General features: G+C 31.9%; 1 protein-coding gene across 2 annotated transcripts in view; it reads left to right on the top strand.

Annotated features, from left to right (window-relative positions):
* Uri1 (URI1 prefoldin like chaperone) overlaps nt 1-17,418 on the top strand; it is a 66,237-nt gene that overhangs the window by 11,551 nt on the left and 37,268 nt on the right. The window contains exon 2 of one of the 2 annotated variants that reach the window (XM_078032230.1): nt 14,720-14,754. The exons of the other annotated variant lie outside the window; for it this stretch is intronic. Within the exon in view, the coding sequence (XP_077888356.1) occupies nt 14,720-14,754 (35 nt within the window). The remainder of the gene's footprint in view (nt 1-14,719; nt 14,755-17,418) is intronic. 2 annotated transcript variants of the gene reach the window in all.

The following is a 17,418-nucleotide window of genomic DNA, read 5'->3' as shown; positions in this document are numbered from 1 at the left end:
AAAAGAGCATACACAGGGACACAGCCACATCAATGTTTATAGCAGCACAATTTACAATAGCTAGATTGTGGAACCAACCTAGATGCCCTTCAATATATGAATGGATTAAAAAAATGTGGCATTTATACACAATGGAATATTACTCAGCACTAAAAAATAACAAGATCATGGCATTTGCAGGCAAATGGATGGCATTAGAGCAGATTATGCTAAGTGAAGTTAGCCAATCCCTAAAAAACAAATGCCGAATGTCTTCTCTGATATAAGGGGGGTGATTCAAAATGGGATAGAGAGGAAGAGCATGAGAAGAAGACTACCACTAAATAGGGAAGAGAGGTGGGAGGGAAAAAGAGGGAGAAGGGGAGTTTCACCGAAGATGGAAGGAGAACCTCATTGTTATACAGAATACATATATGATGTTGTGATGAGGGAAAAAAAAAGTGTGTCACATTAGATTGGATACAGAGAAAAGATGGGAGAGGAGGGGAGGAGTAGGGAGGATAGGAAGGACAGCAGAATAGAATAGACAGTATGATTGATGTATGTACGTTCCATGTATGTATTATATGTCAAAATACATTCTGCTGTCATGTATGACTAAAAAAATAAAAATAATTCGTATGGTAAAAAATGCTATTTTTTTTTTAAAATTTATATTGTTTAATGGTTGTGAAGTGTCTTCCTCTGTCACTTTTCTTCTCTTTGCCTTTATGGGCAGAAAATGAAAAATTCTGAATTCTCAACTATATATATTAAAAACCAAGTAGACTATAAAGATGGTCTCTCCAGTCTTATATTTTCTTGAGAGATGCAGTGCTTTGTGCAATGCAATAAGAAAACTAAAGGATGATGCTTTACTGTTGATTACTTTATCCTTCTAGATAATTTCATTTTTTTCTGTATTTTTTGGAGGGGTACTAGGAGTTGAATCCTGGGGTGCATAATCACTGAGCCACATGTCTAGGCCCTCTTTTTTCCCCTCATTTGTTATTTTGAGACAGGATCTTGCTAAGTTGCTAAAGCAGGCTTTGAATTTGTAATCTTCCTGCCTCAGATTCTGGAGCTGCTGGGATTACTGGTGTGCCCCACTGTTCCGGTTCATTTTCTTATTATTTACTTCTTTTTTTAAACTTAGGAATAATTGATTATGAAATAATTACTGGGGGGTGATGAAATATAGCAAGATGCAAGAAAAATATAATTACTAGTATCTTAGTCTGTGTTATTATAACAAAATACTTGAGGCTGGGAAACTTATACAGATTTATTTGGCTCATTATTCTCGTGACTGGGAGTCAAAATAGTGTGGTGCCAGTGTCTAGTCTTGACTAGGGCCCATTGCCTTCATCATAATATGGCAGAGAAGCAGGAAGCAAACTGGCTGTATACAAAAGATACCAAGATGTGGAATGGCCTTACAAGCAAGATAGCATTAAACCATTCATGAAGGTGGAATCCCCATACCTTAATCATTTTCTTAAGCTGTATTACCTCTTAAAGGTTCCATCACCTCAACTCTGCCACATTAGGGGCCCAGCTGTCAGTACATGAAACTTTAGGGATCAACCATATTCAATCCATAGCAGTTAGGTTCTGATAGTGTCTTAGACTTATAAAGAGATTCAGTGTATTCATATTTTAACTGCAAAAATAAAATTTTATTCTTTTTTATTACTGAAATATTTTTTTCTTTATTCCTTGGAAGACCTCTAAGAATGAATAAAGGTTATGAAATATTTTGAACTGCTCAAGAAACTTTGAGAAAGAAACTAAAAAACTAAAATTGGGTTCAGTGGATTCGGATTATATATATCCTAATAAATTGAATTCTGATTCATTACCACAAAAATCTTCCTCAGTGAAAAACTTGGTTCTCAATAGCATGTATATTTATTCATTTGCTATTTTATAATCTACACAAAATAGTTCCAGGATACCTACATTAATGCTACTGCCAACAACAAAACTTAATATTAAGTAGAAGGTCAATATTTCTTTGCAGTTTTGCTTTTCCAGAATTAACTTTTTAGGAGTGTAGCTTTTAATCCCAAAAGTTACTTGAATTTTTTTTTATGCAGTTATAACTTGAATTTGCTATACAGTTTCTATATGTGTTGAATTTTAGTATTTATCTTTTTCACTTAATTTTGTGTAATATATAAGATGTTTATATGGTTCAAAATCATAACTATATAAAAATTATACTGAGGTAATTCATTCCCATCCCTGCTCTTACATTCCCCTAGAGATTTTTTTTTCTTATTTCTGGTTTATTCTTTGTGTTTTCTCTTTAAAAATAAATAAATCCATTTGTTTTCCTTACCCCACACCCCTTTTACACAAAATGTTGCATCTATTTTACCTCTTATTAAATGACATACCTGGAAATTACTTTGGTTTATAGATTTCTTATCCCCTTTTATACTTGTATACTATTCCATTGTATGGGTAACCATCACATATTCAGCTTTTATCTTACTGATGGGCATTTGGAGGTTTTTCAGCCTCTTGAATAGTACAAATCATGCCTCATTCAATTACTTTATGCTTATATTGCCTCTCATTTATGAAATGACTTCAAGAGAATTCCTAAAGGCAAGATTATTGGGTCAAAGGGTAAATTAGTTTAGCTTTATCCCTATTTATAATCACCTCTCAAAGAACTGCTACCCTTAATTTAATTGATAGTATTAAGTAAATAGAGGTAAGAGAAATGGAAGAATATGATATCCAAAAGCTAGGGAGCTTGCCTTGCATGCACAAGGCCCTGGGTTCAATAAAAACGAAAACAAAACAACAATAACAACAAACAAAACAACAATAAAAGTTAGGGAGCAAATTTCCCTTGATTGGCTTTTTTTCTGTGGACACTCATTTTCCAAATTATCATTTCTTACCTGGAGGCAGTAATTACTGGCTTGTTTTGGTGGTTCCACAATTATTTCTTTTCTACTTATTTTTCATAGTACTCTTTAGGAATGGGACTAGGAGTGTAGCTCGATTGTAGAGCACCTCCTTAACTTGTATTAAGCCTGATGTACAATCTTCAGCATTACCCCCCTGCCAAGAAAGAATGTAAATTGAATTATGTGATTTTGTAACTGTCCTGCTTGTAATCTTTTGAGAACTTCTCATTGTACCTAGTATCATTAAAATGTGCTTTGAGACCCTTACATTGCCTGATTTGTCTCTTTCTAGTTTTTTTTTTAATCATCTTGCCACTTATTCACTTATTTGCTCTACCTTAAGATAATGATCTAGTTGGGGTGCAGTGTTTCTTTTAAAACTTTTTTTTTTTAAAGTGGATAGTAGAATAGAATACTCCCATTAACTTGTGAACTTATACTTGATTTCTTAATTTTATAAATAGTGTAGTGTTACTGTAAATAAGTGAGTACTTTTTTAAAAAATAGTATATATTGCATATATAGCATATATGTGTGTGTGTGTGTATATATATATATATATAATATATATATATTAATTGGACACAATACCTTTATTTTATTTATTTATTTTTTTGGATGGTGCTGAGGATTGAACCCAGTGCCCCACACATGCTAGGCGAGCTCTCTACCACTGAGCCACATCCTAGTCCCAAAATGGGTACTTTTGAAGAGGAGGGGAAAAGAAAGACAAAACTAAGTTATATGCCAGATACTATCTTAAATCCAGAAATATATGAGGTATCTTTTCTACCCTCAAGAAACTTGATTTGTAAATGAAACATATTAATAGGAAACAATATAGTATGATAATTGTTCTCCTCCTAATTCTTTGCTTCTCAATCTTTTATGAACTAGTTTCAGCATTCATCTTTTTTCATTGAAATTACTCTACCTAAGGTTATTATCCTCTTTCTTGTGAAACTTCCTATACCCTTTTGCCTTTTTTTGACCTCTGAAGTTTGCTCCAGGTAAATTCTTCTCTAGGAGCTTTTATTAATTTTGCTTTTTTTCTGGTTCTCCTACATTTGTATCTGATTCGACTTATTCTCTTTAATTTCTTCCTTAAGTGTTTAATAATTCCTGTATTTCCATCATTGGTTGTCAACTCTTCTTACTCTACATGTCCTCATATACTCCATTGTGCCCATGGCTCTTGCTTGTTGGGCAAGTTTTCTTGGATAGTCCACAGGTAGCTCCATCTCTTGAACTAAAATTTGCCATCTTTGTCCCTAATCTACTTGTTATACATTCTGATCCCAATCCAGGGCAACATTCAAACCAGAATAGTGTTCATCTCTTCTTGCTGTGGTCTGAAAGTTTGTGTATAATTCCTCACCACATGCTATTTACATGTTGAAATCTATTCACCAACATTATAGTGTTATATGGTAGGGTCTTTGGGAGAGGATTAGGTTATGAGGGCAGGGATCTCAATAATGGGATCAGAGCACTTTTCAAAGAGGCCCAGGGAGTTGCCTTGCCCCTATCATCATATGAATATACAAAAAAGTGTCATTTATGAACCACCAGACATTGAGTTTCTTGATACTCTGATCTTAGATTTCGCCTTCAGAATTGCAAGAAATACGTTTTTTTTTTTCCTTTGTAAACCACACATTTCATGGTATTCTATTAAATCATCCTGAATGGACTAAGAATATAACACCACTAATTTTCTTTTTCTCTTCTAAATATTTTTTTAGTTGTTAATGGACCTGTATTTTATTTTATATGCAGTGCTGAGAATTGAACCAGGTGCCTCACACATGCTAGGCAAGCATTCTACCACTGAGCCACAACCCCAGCCCCCACTAATTTTTTTTTTGTCATTTCTACTTATATAATCTGTATATTCCGTCTTAAGGATCACCATCTTAATTTGGACTCTACTTGAAAAATAATATACCAGAAGTTTCAGTAAATATTACTATGTTGCTAGTCTTTTTAATTGTAAGCATCCTGGTGTTACCTCATTGTGCTTTTTATTTTGCAATTCTAATCTGTAAGCTTGTATCTATTTATTTAGATATTAAATTATCTCATTTATTACTTAGTTGCAGTTTACTCATTTTGCCATGTTTTCCATTTGTCACACTTTTTATCTTTTATGTTAGTAATTACTTTTTTTAAACTGGGCATTAATCCCCAGTACCACATCAACTGAGTTACATCCCCGATCCTTTTTATTTTTTATTTCAAGACAGATTCTCCCTGAATTGTTGATCACATGTCAAAGATGTGATCCTTTTTTCTCAGCCTCGAAAATTGCTGGGATTACAGGCATGCACCACCATGCCCAGCTAGTAAATATCTTTTAAATGATTAGCTTGATAGTTAAAATTTATTTTCCTTTTAGTTATTACTCTGGAGATTACAGTATGGATTCTTTACTTATGGTCTACTTTAAATTTTCCAGTTCTGAAATTATTCAAATAATCGTTCAATTGTTTTTCATTAAGCATTCCTCCTTCACTTGTGTATTGTATTTTAACCCCAAAGATATTAGAATTATTATTGTTTTAAGTATTCAATCTTCATTTTAACTTAATTATGAACTAGCAGCCCCCCCCCCATCCCAACACACACACCTTAAGTATTTTAAAGATGCCATTACCTTATCTTTTGACTTATGTCATTTTTTTTTTTGAGTCTTATACAGGTCTTATTATTTTCTTCATAGAGTAACTAGTGCATTTTCCCCCCTTTGCCTGCTTTGGTATCTCTCTTTGGTGTTCAGGTGTTCTATTATGATAGGCCTCCATATGGTTTCTTTGTCTTTTATAGCCTGTTTTGAGTATGTAGTTTCTTGAATTTGTAATTTGATGTCTTTTGTCCAAATTTGAAAATTCTTATCCATTCTTCATATATTATTATTATTTTTTTGTCAATCTCTCTTCTATTTTTGGTATTCTGGGTACACATTAGATGTTTTGTCACTACTTTTATTTCTGTCTTTTCTGTGTTTTCTATCTTCCTTTTGCTCTGTATGCCACTTTGGGTGGTTTCTATTGACATATATTCTTCTGTTTACTAATTTACTGTTCTAGTGTATCTGTTGACTTCTTAATCACACTAGTTGTGTATTTTATTTCAGAATTTATGTTTTGAATTCTAAAATTTTATGTTTTGAAATTCTAAAACTTAGCTTCCCTGTCTGACATTTTTAGCCTTTCTTCTATTTTTATGAATGTAGTAATCATAAAGATTTACTGGCATTAGTTAGCATTCTGTTACTACAACAAAATACCCAAGATAAATCCACTTATAAAAAGAAAAGGATTATTTTTACTCATAGTTTTAGAAGCTTCAATCCATGATTGATTAGCCCTATTATTATCTGTGGCAGCCCAGTGTATGTGACAGGAGCTCATGGCAGAGGAGTACATTTACCTGACAATGGTGAAAGAAAGAGGAAGAGATATTTATTCTGTGATTTTCTCCAAGGGCATGCTCCCAGTGTCTGGAAGACTTTCTACTAGGTCTCATCTCTTAAAAGTTTCCTACCATCTTCTAGCACCAAGGTGGGGACTAATCCTTTAACACATGGGCCTTTGGGGGATATTTCATATCCAAACTATAGGAACATTATTACTGCAATATGGAAATCAAATGAGGCTCTATTTTGTAATGTGTATTTTTTTTCCTCTTGGTTTCTTGTCAGCTATTCTTGTTTTTATAGATTGCTTTGTACCTTGTAACTTTTGATTGGGTGTCCAACATTGTATTGGAAAATTGTATAGCCTGTAGATGATGTTACTCTTCTTCAAAGAGGCTTTCCTTTCAGCAGCCAACATAATGTACATGGAGTATGTCTTTTTCCCAAATTATAATCTTATATATGTAGCTATTTCTCTGTTCTTTTTCATTGGATTATTTCCCTATAATGTAAACTAGTATCACATTTCTTATTTTAATAGCTCTCATTATCTGGTAGTAAAATTCTTTAGCTTTGTTCTTCAAAATTACCTATTCTTTATCTTTTTCTTTTTTTTCATATACCCACTATCAATTTCTTTTTTTTCTCTCTTTTTTAATTTGTTTTAATTAGTTACACATGACAGTACAATGATCTTGACATATAATACTATCTTTTTTTTTTTTTGAATATATTTTAGGACCAGCTTTTCTGTATTTACAAAATAACCTGCTGGGGTTTTGCTTGGAGTACTTTGAATCTAAGATCAATTTGGGGAGAACTACTGACATGTTTGCAATATCAGGTTTTTTAGTCCATGAATATGGGACAAATTTAGGATTGTAATAATTTCCTAGTCTATCTTTTTTTTTTTTTTACCATTTTAATGCTTTTTGTCTCATGACACTTGCCTTCAAATCTCTGTTGTGTTGGATACTAGTGTGTACCAACTTATTTTTTTTTCTTTTTCTCATGATCTATTATTAGTTTTTCTCATTTAACTTCAATTTATTTGTGTTCAAAGTGTATCTCTTATAAATACCATGTAGTTGTGGTTTTAGTGTACAGTCAACATCTTCCTTTTATTAGTCAATTATGGATAATAATCAATTTTTTCACTTTTCTATTTGACATTTTGTTTTAAAAATCATAGTAAAATATATATAACAAAATTGAACCATTTAACAATCTAAATGTAAGCTCAGTGACATTAATTATATTCACATTGTTGATCAGTCATAATCGCCATCCATCTCCAGGTCTTCTTTTTGTCTTGCAGAACTAAACCTCAGTATTAAATTAATGACTCCTTTTTCCCTCCACTATTCCTTGGCAACCCCAATTCTACTTTTTCTGTCTGTATGAATTTTATTAGCCTAGGTACTCATGTTAGTAGAAAAGTGGTATCTCATTGTGATTCTATTTCACTTTTTAAATGTTCTTCCTGTTTTTATTTTTATTTTTTTTCGATTTATTTTCCCGGCCTTTGGATTAATCAGACAACCCTTATTGTTATTTCTTCCTGATAATTTATTTGTTTGTTCTATACTTTCTATATACTTTAATAAATGTGCTATGTGTTTATTCTAATTTATTATTATTATTATTTTTTTTTTAAAGAGAGTGAGAGAGGAGAGAGAGGAGAGAGAGAGAGAATTTTTTTTTAATATTTATTTTTTAGTTGGCGGATACAACATCTTTGTTGGTATGTGGTGCTGAGGATCGAACCCGGGCCGCACGCTTGCCAGACGAGCTCGCTACCGCTTGAGCCACATCCCCAGCCCTTATTATTATTTTTTAACCAGGGAAGACTCTGGGCTTTAATTTGGATATTTTCTATTGACCTACCATCAAGGTAAAAGATTGTGATTTGCGCCGTATTTAATCTCCTTTTAACAGCATTTATTAAAATGTTTTTAGATACTTCAGTTGTAGAATCTTTTATTTTGATTTCCAGTGGAATTTGCTTTCTTTTCATGTATTTCATCATTTCCTGTGTTTTCTTGAAAATATGAATCACGGTTATTTTAATGTCCTAGTTTAACTCTGGTATCTAGATTGCATGTGTATCGTTCTGTTTTCTATTAGTTTTTTTCTTTATTCCTTTTGATATTTAGTCTTGTGATCCTTAGCATCTTGGAATCCTGGTGAGTTTTTATTAAATGCTAGGACTGATATATGCTTCTGAAGGTGCTGTCTTCCTTGTCTTCTGCTAGGTAGAGAGAGCATGAGCTCCTCACCTTAATCCCAGCAGCCACTGAAAGGAGTAAAGACCGAGTGGTTGTTTCACTCAGAGGTTGTTTCACTCTGCTACTCTTGGCTGCTCAAGGGCTTTCTTCTAAGAACCTATATTTGTTCACCAAGGACACCTTCTCTGGCAGACTTTTGAACTCCTTATTTTTGCTTCATCCTAAGCTCTGCTTTTCAGTTTTTTAGTTTAGCTTTTTATCCTTCGTAGCTTTAAATCCTTTGACATTAAATTGTGAAACCTACTGTATGGTTAAGACCACTCATACCTTTTACTTTGTTTCTATAGCTTTGTCAGACTATCCAAGGTTCTGCTTGTTTCTGTCTCCCAGATGTTGTTGTTTAGGGTCCAATGTAATCTTAGCTTCTTACCTATGCCCACAGTTGTCCAAGAAAAAAAGCATTCTCAGATTTATTAGCTTAATTCTCCATTTCTCCTCTCTGAATCTTTAGCTTCTTTTATCCTTGTTCCTTTCAAAATTTTTTTAAATATTTATTTTTTAGTTGTAGTTGGACAGAATACCTTTATTTGATTGTATGTGGTGCTAAGGATCAAACCCAGGGCCCCGCGCTGCAAGCGCGCTACCACTGAGCCACAACACCAGCCCTTGACAATTCTTAACTGCCTTTGTGTTAGCTTTTCGTTGCTGTGACAACACCTGAGAAAAGCAGTGGTAGAGGAGGAAAGCTTTGTTTTGTATCTACTCTTTCAAAGGTTTTAGTTTATGTTGGTTAACTCCATTGCTTTGGATCTGAGGTGAGGCAGAACATCCTTGTGGAAGAGTATGGTGAAGGAAAGCTTCTCAGTTCATGGCAGCCCCCAGCAACCAGGTATAGTTTCCGAGGGTACAATTCCAGTGACCTATCTCCTCCAACTATATCCAGTGTGCCTACAATTCCACAGCCCAGGCTATCCTTGAACTTGGGATCTTCTTTTTCACTTTCCTGGTAACTGGAATTATATACTACCACATGTGGCTCTTAGTTTTTGGTTTCATTTTACTTAGTCTTAAATGAAAATTTGCTGTTTTAAGTAGTCAAAATGGTATTTTAAAGATTGGTTTAACTTTACTTTTTTGTTACTAGTTAAGATACCCACCTCCATTTTTCTATTTGTATTTACTCTTTAATGAATTACTTGTTTTCTTTGAATGTTCCACAGGTATATTTTTTTCCTAATCTGTGTGAGAAGCTTAAAGTTTTCTTAGTCAGTGTTTGTTAATTGTAAACCATAGAAATGCTTAGAAGGAAGTACTGAAAGAAAAGTTAGGAAGAACCGGTGCCTCTGTTTCAGATGGTTTGTTAGTTTGTGTGCATTATTTTATAAACTGAGAAAAACATTTCCTCAGACTTGTGGCTTTGTGAGTATAGATCTGTCCTTCTTTAAAGGGACCATGTGCTTATATGTTAGGTGAATATTGTTGAATAAAGTAGACATGGCCTCTACCTCATAGAGCTTTTAATCAGTACAGTTAGAAGTTCCTGATACCTAATTTAAATAATCCCAGACTTTTGAGTTATCTAACACTGAATGTAATTGCTACTCACCTCAAACATTTCTAGTAGGAGAAAACTGTATGTAATTAGGACACTTGGGATTAGTAGTAATAAATACAGTACAGTACCAAAGCACTTTAGACATAGTCCAATGTTTGTATAGACCAGGTCAGAATACTGAGAATGCTTTAGGTGAGGAGGAAATGGGCTAAAACAAAAATCAGGATTAAAATGATCATTTTGATTTTATCCTGGCTAAATTTTAAAATAGCATTTAAGTGCTTAAAGATGTGGCTTCATGTAATTGGACTTAGTTTTTGGTAGCAGTTTTGCTTTCCAGTATATTTAGAATGTAATTTTTTTTTTAACATTGAAATGGTTTTCTTGAAACTAAAGTCTAGTAAGAGAAGCAAATCATATAAATTTAGACAGCTTTGATGAGTACATTTTCCAAATTGTTATATTATGCATTAACCCATATATGAAGAATTTGAAATTGCAGTAAAGTAAGGAAAGTTTTAGAAGTGAAGTGAAATGTTTTTTGAGAAAAATATCAAAAATCAAGAAACATACTTACCTTTTTTGACTTTCTCCTTCAGTCTAGTTTTTATGTGGCACTGTATTTAACTTGGAAAACTCATAGGTTGATGCCCCCTTGTGGTCTCTTACCAAAATAAATAGTATAAATATAAGTGCTAGAGTTCTTATTGCATGTTAAATCATTCATTCATTCCTTTATAAAATAATTTTGAAAAAGCAATTTAAGGGGAAAAACAGTAAAAAATTATTATTTCTGTTGTCTCTATAATTTATTGATCTTACAATTTATCAAATATAATCCTTATTTATTTTAGTTTTAGTTGGACACAATTTATCAAATATAATTTTATTTATTTATTTAAATTGTAGTTGGACACAATACCTTTATTTTTATTTATTTATTTTTATGCGGTGCTGAGGATCAAAGAGTGCTCTACTGCTGAGCCAGAATCCCAGCCCTTTATCAAATATCATTTTAACCCTTTGTAACAATATACTAGCTGGACCCTGATGTACAGAAAAATAGGTTGTTTGGGTAGATTGTTCATATCATGGTCATTATGGGCATCTAACTCCCTTAATTATTACAAATTCTTAAAACTGTGATTATATGTCAGAGTGATTATGAGGTTAGCTTATTACTTCCCAGCTCTCCACCCCCAAACACATATATTCACATATTCCCCCTCCCTTCCTCCCTTCCTCCCCTTGGGCACACATGGTATTTGTATATTTACTTATTTGGTTGAAAGGCCAGAAGAAATAAGGATTTCTACTAGTGAATTGGTGACTTTAAGCTTATTGGCTTTTACTGACATTATTGACAGTGTCTTCTTTATATTTGAGTGTTAGTTATATAAGGAGGAAGTGGAGGAGAAACAGCAGCAGCAATCAATGTTTTAAGAAAGATTATAGATGTAAACAACTGCCTTTCTTTTACTCAGTAAGTTTTGTCAGGGTTGGAAACAGTCCAATACAAAGGGGTATGGGCTTTGAGATTTTAAAGATCTGGTTTTAAAACTGATTTTCATCTCCTACCAGTTTTTGGACAGTTGTATAATATTGGATAAACTACTTTATCTCTGAATACAGGTTTCTTCTCTTTAGAAAGAGGTTAAACCTAACTCATTGAAATGTTTGCACCTTGATATTTATCATTTGAAGTCTTGGGATATACCATCGTTTTTCTAAATCTTAAAAGGACACTTTGGAGATGTAAAGAAAATATATCATATAATTTTGTAGCTACTTTATTGTTGATAAGTACTTCCAATGATAGTTTGTATTTTAAAAAGTGGTAAATCGGGCCATAGTTTTCTTTATCATGGATACTTATTGCTGTAGTACTACATAAGTACATATTTTATTTACAAATTCTTGACTTACAATCATTATATTGAAGAATTTCCTAGGTCAATTATTTTAATAGTATAAGCCTATTAATCAAATTATTTTTTATAAAAATGATGCAGAAACTTTTTTTAAAAAAAGAATAATATTTGAAAATTTTTATAGAATTATCTTTAAAACAAAACTAGTATTGTTCCTTTATAGCTATCTTTGTTTTGTGGAAGTAAACAGAGCAATGAAATGTTTTTTGTTTTTTTGCTTTGTTTTTCAACAGTTGTTGATAGAACCAGAATCACTATCTTGTGGTCACTTCATTTAATAATTAAAAGAGTTACTCTGAATTCTCTGTCAGAAGAAGCAAGATATATTGGAATTTACTTCACAGATAAATAAAGAAGGTGTTTTGTTTTGTTTTTTAAACCCAGGTACATTCAACTTTGAATCATATAATTTTTCCTAAAGTTTTCTTTGGCAGGTTAAAATCATCTCAGAATATAAGTGCAACTGTAGAGTTTAAATACTTTTTGAAAATTGGTAGACCATAAATTGTATAAAAATATAATAGTAGACACACCATCAGAAGGTTATTAATTTATTTTCATATCTGTCTTTTTTTGTTCTCCTTCTTTCTAATTTCTAAAATATTACATCTGTGGTCTGCATTAATGCAGTGTCTCTGATGTTAAAGACATCTAATAAATACTTTAAAGACAACCAACAAATACTTTAAATAAAAAGCAATATTTTGATATTGAAAGTTTCTCTTGTAAACTAATGAAATGGATTTTTGTTGGTCTACCCTTGAGTATCTGTTCCTAGGGAGACTATTTTAGGAAAGAAAAGGGATCAGGGGAGTAGAGGAAAGGATGGCTAGAACAAAGTGGAAAATAGACTGTGTGTGTGGGGAGTGATGGCAAGAATACATGCCATCCTACCAGAGACTTGTTTTTAAACATAAAAAGCATATGTGCCAAATTTACATATTTACTAATTAAAAAGGCTTCCTGGAAACATTAAGTAGACTATCTTCTATAACCTTTAACACCGTCACTAATGGATATAGCCTAGAAAATTTCATCGAAGGTCCTTTAAATAATGTAAATGATTATGAATATGTAACTAGTTAATATGCAGCTATGAAAGGATTATCATGTAGAGGTTAATGAACATTCTGCTCTTATGGTTTGCAGGGCTTTTCTTTTTGTGCTTTTGGCTCACTTCATGCTTGGAAACACATGCATTGGTATTGGAAAACATCCTGACTGTTTTGGGTCTCATCTTTTAATGGGGCTATTAAATAGGAACTTTATAAAATGAATTTCTTGAAGATTTTTTTCTTTTTTTAATTTACATTTAATTCTGTTTGTCTATTTTATAATTACTGCCAATCAGAAACAGTGAAATAGATTGATGTAGTTTTAGCTTGGCTTTTCCAGATGTAAAGTCAGTACTCTGTTATATAGTACCACTGTTATTAAGTGTTGCTATGTGATTGATACTTACTAAGAGATCTTCATTCTAAAATGGACTTTTTATGCTGAGTTAATGTGTAGTATGGTTGGGTATCTGATTACAGCATGTATTTTGGTACAGGATTACTGCCTTAGTATTTAAAATGTACCAAAGAAGGACATTTATTTCAGGAATTAAATGTTATAATAGAGGAATTTAGTGACAAGTCAAAAAAAAATCTCGTGATTTTTGGATGCAACATTGAACACAGCCAATATTGGTATTTAGAACTAAACTAGAACAGTGGGTTGCAAACCAAATCATAACTGCTGTCTTTTTCATGTGACCTTAGCATTTTGGCTTTTATTCCTTAGTTTCTCTGTCTCTAAAATGGTGCTTTGATATGCTAGATTACTATTTAAAATTTTTATTAATGGGTGATTTAAAATTAGGTGATTATCAATCTGTAAAAACTATTAATTTTAAAGTGTGATTCAAAAATAGTGCTATTTTAAAATTTATATTTTTCCTATCCTCATTAGGGTTTTTGTTTTTGAGCATTTTGAGAATCTGTTACAATATCTCAAAGGAAAAAAAATAACATTTGTTCTTAATTCCATGGTTTTAGTATTATAAACCTAGTTTAAACTGGCTGTGAAGTGCTTAAAATTTTATCATAATTCACTGGGGAAAGAATGAGCTGTTCAGAGCAACTCTTTATCCCAAGTATTTCTTCTTGAAATGTAGTAGAAAAATATCACTGAACTCATTTTTAATGCATCAGAATAAAAATTACAGGTGAAAACATTTGGAGATATACTGACAAAATAAAATATTTTCACTACTGTCATTTTTTTCTTTTTTCTTTTTTTTTTACTGATGAAATGTGGATGTTACATTGGTTTCTAGTTATTTATAACATTTGCGTATTCTACAAAATATGTAACAGTGAAAACAGGTCTGTAGATTGTACAAAATACTAGTTATCTTATATCATATGTCACCTAATAGTTATGAAGCGAGTTTTGTACCAAAGTATGAATTGGAAAGCTGTAATTTGTTCTGCAGTTATCAGCCTGCATTAGAGGGTTATGATAAAGTGAACTGCTTAAAAACTAACATTCACATCTCTGTGCATTTGACAAATAAAAATGTATGCTGAAATGCTATTAAATCTGTAAAGCTACTGTTCTAGTTTTCTGATAGACTATTTTTGTTACTCTTTGCATAGCTCTGTTTTTTCATGAATAGTTATCTGTTTTTATGACAGGTGGTCACTAACTGCCAAGAGAAAATCCAGCATTGGTGAGTGAAAGATGGTTTTATTATATTTCTGAAATACTGTTGGGGTCAAAATACCTACTTGTATTTAAAAAATGGTTTTGTGTGTCTGTGAGATCAGAAATTGAATTCTTCTAGTTATCTCCATTTTGAGTAGCTTTGATATTAATTTGTATATTTTTTAACCTTTTCTGAATTACATATTCCCTGATTTCTTGAAATTGTTACATTTGTGTTTCTCCATTTTAAAAAGTGTTAGAATAATATTAATATCATGAAGTATAAACTTAGTCATATTTGAACGTAACTGGTCACAGAGAGCTCTGAGTATTTTCTGTATTGCTAGTAGAAAAATAATTGGGATCAGTTGTTTTAAAATAATGATGGAAATATGGCATAGATAAATTTTTTGAAAGTTTGAAAATCGAATTTTCTATATTTCAGAACTTGTTTTATGGACTGCACTTTTTTAGAGAGAAAGAAAGCATATCTATTAATGTGTTAATGTATAGTTAACAGGACAATGTTTGGTAAATAACATATTTCCTTTTTCTTCTGAGGAAAATGCTCAATTTAATAGTGAATAAAATCTTATATTTTGAGTTGTCATGAGATATAGCTGTTGATCTTACAGATATCAAATTACAATATATCCATGCTGTGTTTACGAAGATTTTACTGAGAGAACAACAGGAGCTGTCTTGATTATTGTCTGCAGGGTTATTGCAAAATCATGGTAACTGCCCCTTTAGTAGTGAGATTAAACCTTCGGTTATACACCATCAAGCATATAATATTTTAAATTTATTTTAAGAGGCTTTTTCTTCATGCCTGAGAGATCTCCAAGGAAATAATTTATAGTTAGTGTATATCAAATGTTTTTTGGTATAAATGCACATGGTCTGCAAGCAGTGGATAAGAGTAAAAATCAGTGCAATCTGTACACATCATCTTATTAAATTTTGACTATTGGCTTGCAGAAAATAATCTAAAACTAATGATATCCACTTTATAAATAAAAATTCAGGACTTCATTAATTTTCAATAAATGCAGCATTGTAGTTGCATCCATGGTGGTGTAAGTCTGTCAACATTTCCATAAATGGACTATTCGTTTTTCATTATACATTCAGTTCAGGTTAAAATGTGAAATGCAAGTCCTTGGCCAAAGAATGCTTTTCTCTTGAAAATTTGGCTAAAGCTATTCATTTTAAAAATAATTCTCAAGGGACATTTTATTAATGTGAACTTCTGTCAGTTTTGGCAAGGGGTTAGGAAATTAGAAAAGGATCTATTAGAACAGATACCAGCTTACATAAATATGTAAGTAATAACCTGCTTCTGGTTGTTTTTTGTAAAATCCTTCCCTATTAAGAGAGTTCTTTAAGAATAAAATGCACATGTTTTTATCGTATTATCCATAGTTCCTCCTCCTTGTGTTTGGCACAAAATAGGCACTTAATGAGTGCTTGGATAAATGAAGATGAAATATATAGTTTTTTTTTTTTAACCTACCATTTTAGTTTAAAAATGGTTTTAGCAGTATACAATCCTGGTGAACAGTGACAGGTAAGAAGTAAGAGCAGGTTCATGTGACCCTATCTCACATTCTGAAGCCTTCCATATTTGCCTAAACACATCTTAATATCATACCTTATCTGTACACTGACAATTAAAATTATTTTTTTCAATTTACATTTGCTTCTTCCTTTAATTACTTCTGATATGGCTTATGGAATAGACTTTCTGTTTACTTTATATTTATTCATGTACAGATGGATCATGTACATATTCTATCAATATTGATAGAATCTGAATGACCAGTGAACTCATCAATTTATTATGTTCAAAAATTAAAACCAAAGTGTTTCCATTCTTTTGAGAGCCAGGAAATTGTTATTTGGGAGCATTGTGGGATTCTTCTGATATATTTACATTGTTTTAATTCCTCAAACACTAATTGAGTTCCTTCCCCATTTCAGTATTGTGCTATTTGGAGTTGAAAGAATCTGCCATGGAGGGATTTGTAGTCAGGTGCTAAACAGAAATCACAATAATTTTGTGCTACTTGCAGAGATATGAAGCAAATACAGAGGGAGTTGAGAGGCTAGAGCCATTCCTAAGCATGTCTCACACACTATTTTTAAAAGCATGTTATTTTTAATTCTTCTTTGACTCTTGGTGTTAGCCCAGTCTGAAATACAATTGTGTAGCTAAGCTTGCTTTTTTTATGGATATATATCAATATAACAAGGGAGAGCAAAAATATATGAAATAAAAAATCCATTCTTTTGCTAGTGGTGTATATGCTTGTTTGTACAATTTTAAAGGATTCTTTTATTTAAGGGACAAGTAATGTATAATCTAGGCTTCAGAAATAATTTTGATTTTTTTTTTAAAAAACATATAATAGGAAGTAAAAGTATTTATAGAAAAGTATGAGTGAAAATGGTCTAGGACCACAGGACCTGCCCAGAAAAATCTCTTCCATAAAATTAAATCAAATTCTAAAATGGTAGTGAACCAAGAAATTTATAGTATTTGTTTATTTGATAATAACAGATTAAAAGGAAGTTTTTGAGCTTAACAGATGAGAATTTGTTCAACACTATTTTAGAGCTAATACTTAATACTGGTTCTTATAAAATTTTTTCCCCTTAACTCAGATAAGGTATAGTAAAATCTAAA

This window comes from Ictidomys tridecemlineatus, chromosome 15, assembly GCF_052094955.1.
Source record: "Ictidomys tridecemlineatus isolate mIctTri1 chromosome 15, mIctTri1.hap1, whole genome shotgun sequence".
Lineage (NCBI taxonomy): Eukaryota > Metazoa > Chordata > Mammalia > Rodentia > Sciuridae > Ictidomys > Ictidomys tridecemlineatus.
This window is presented reverse-complemented; position numbering and strand designations above follow the sequence as displayed.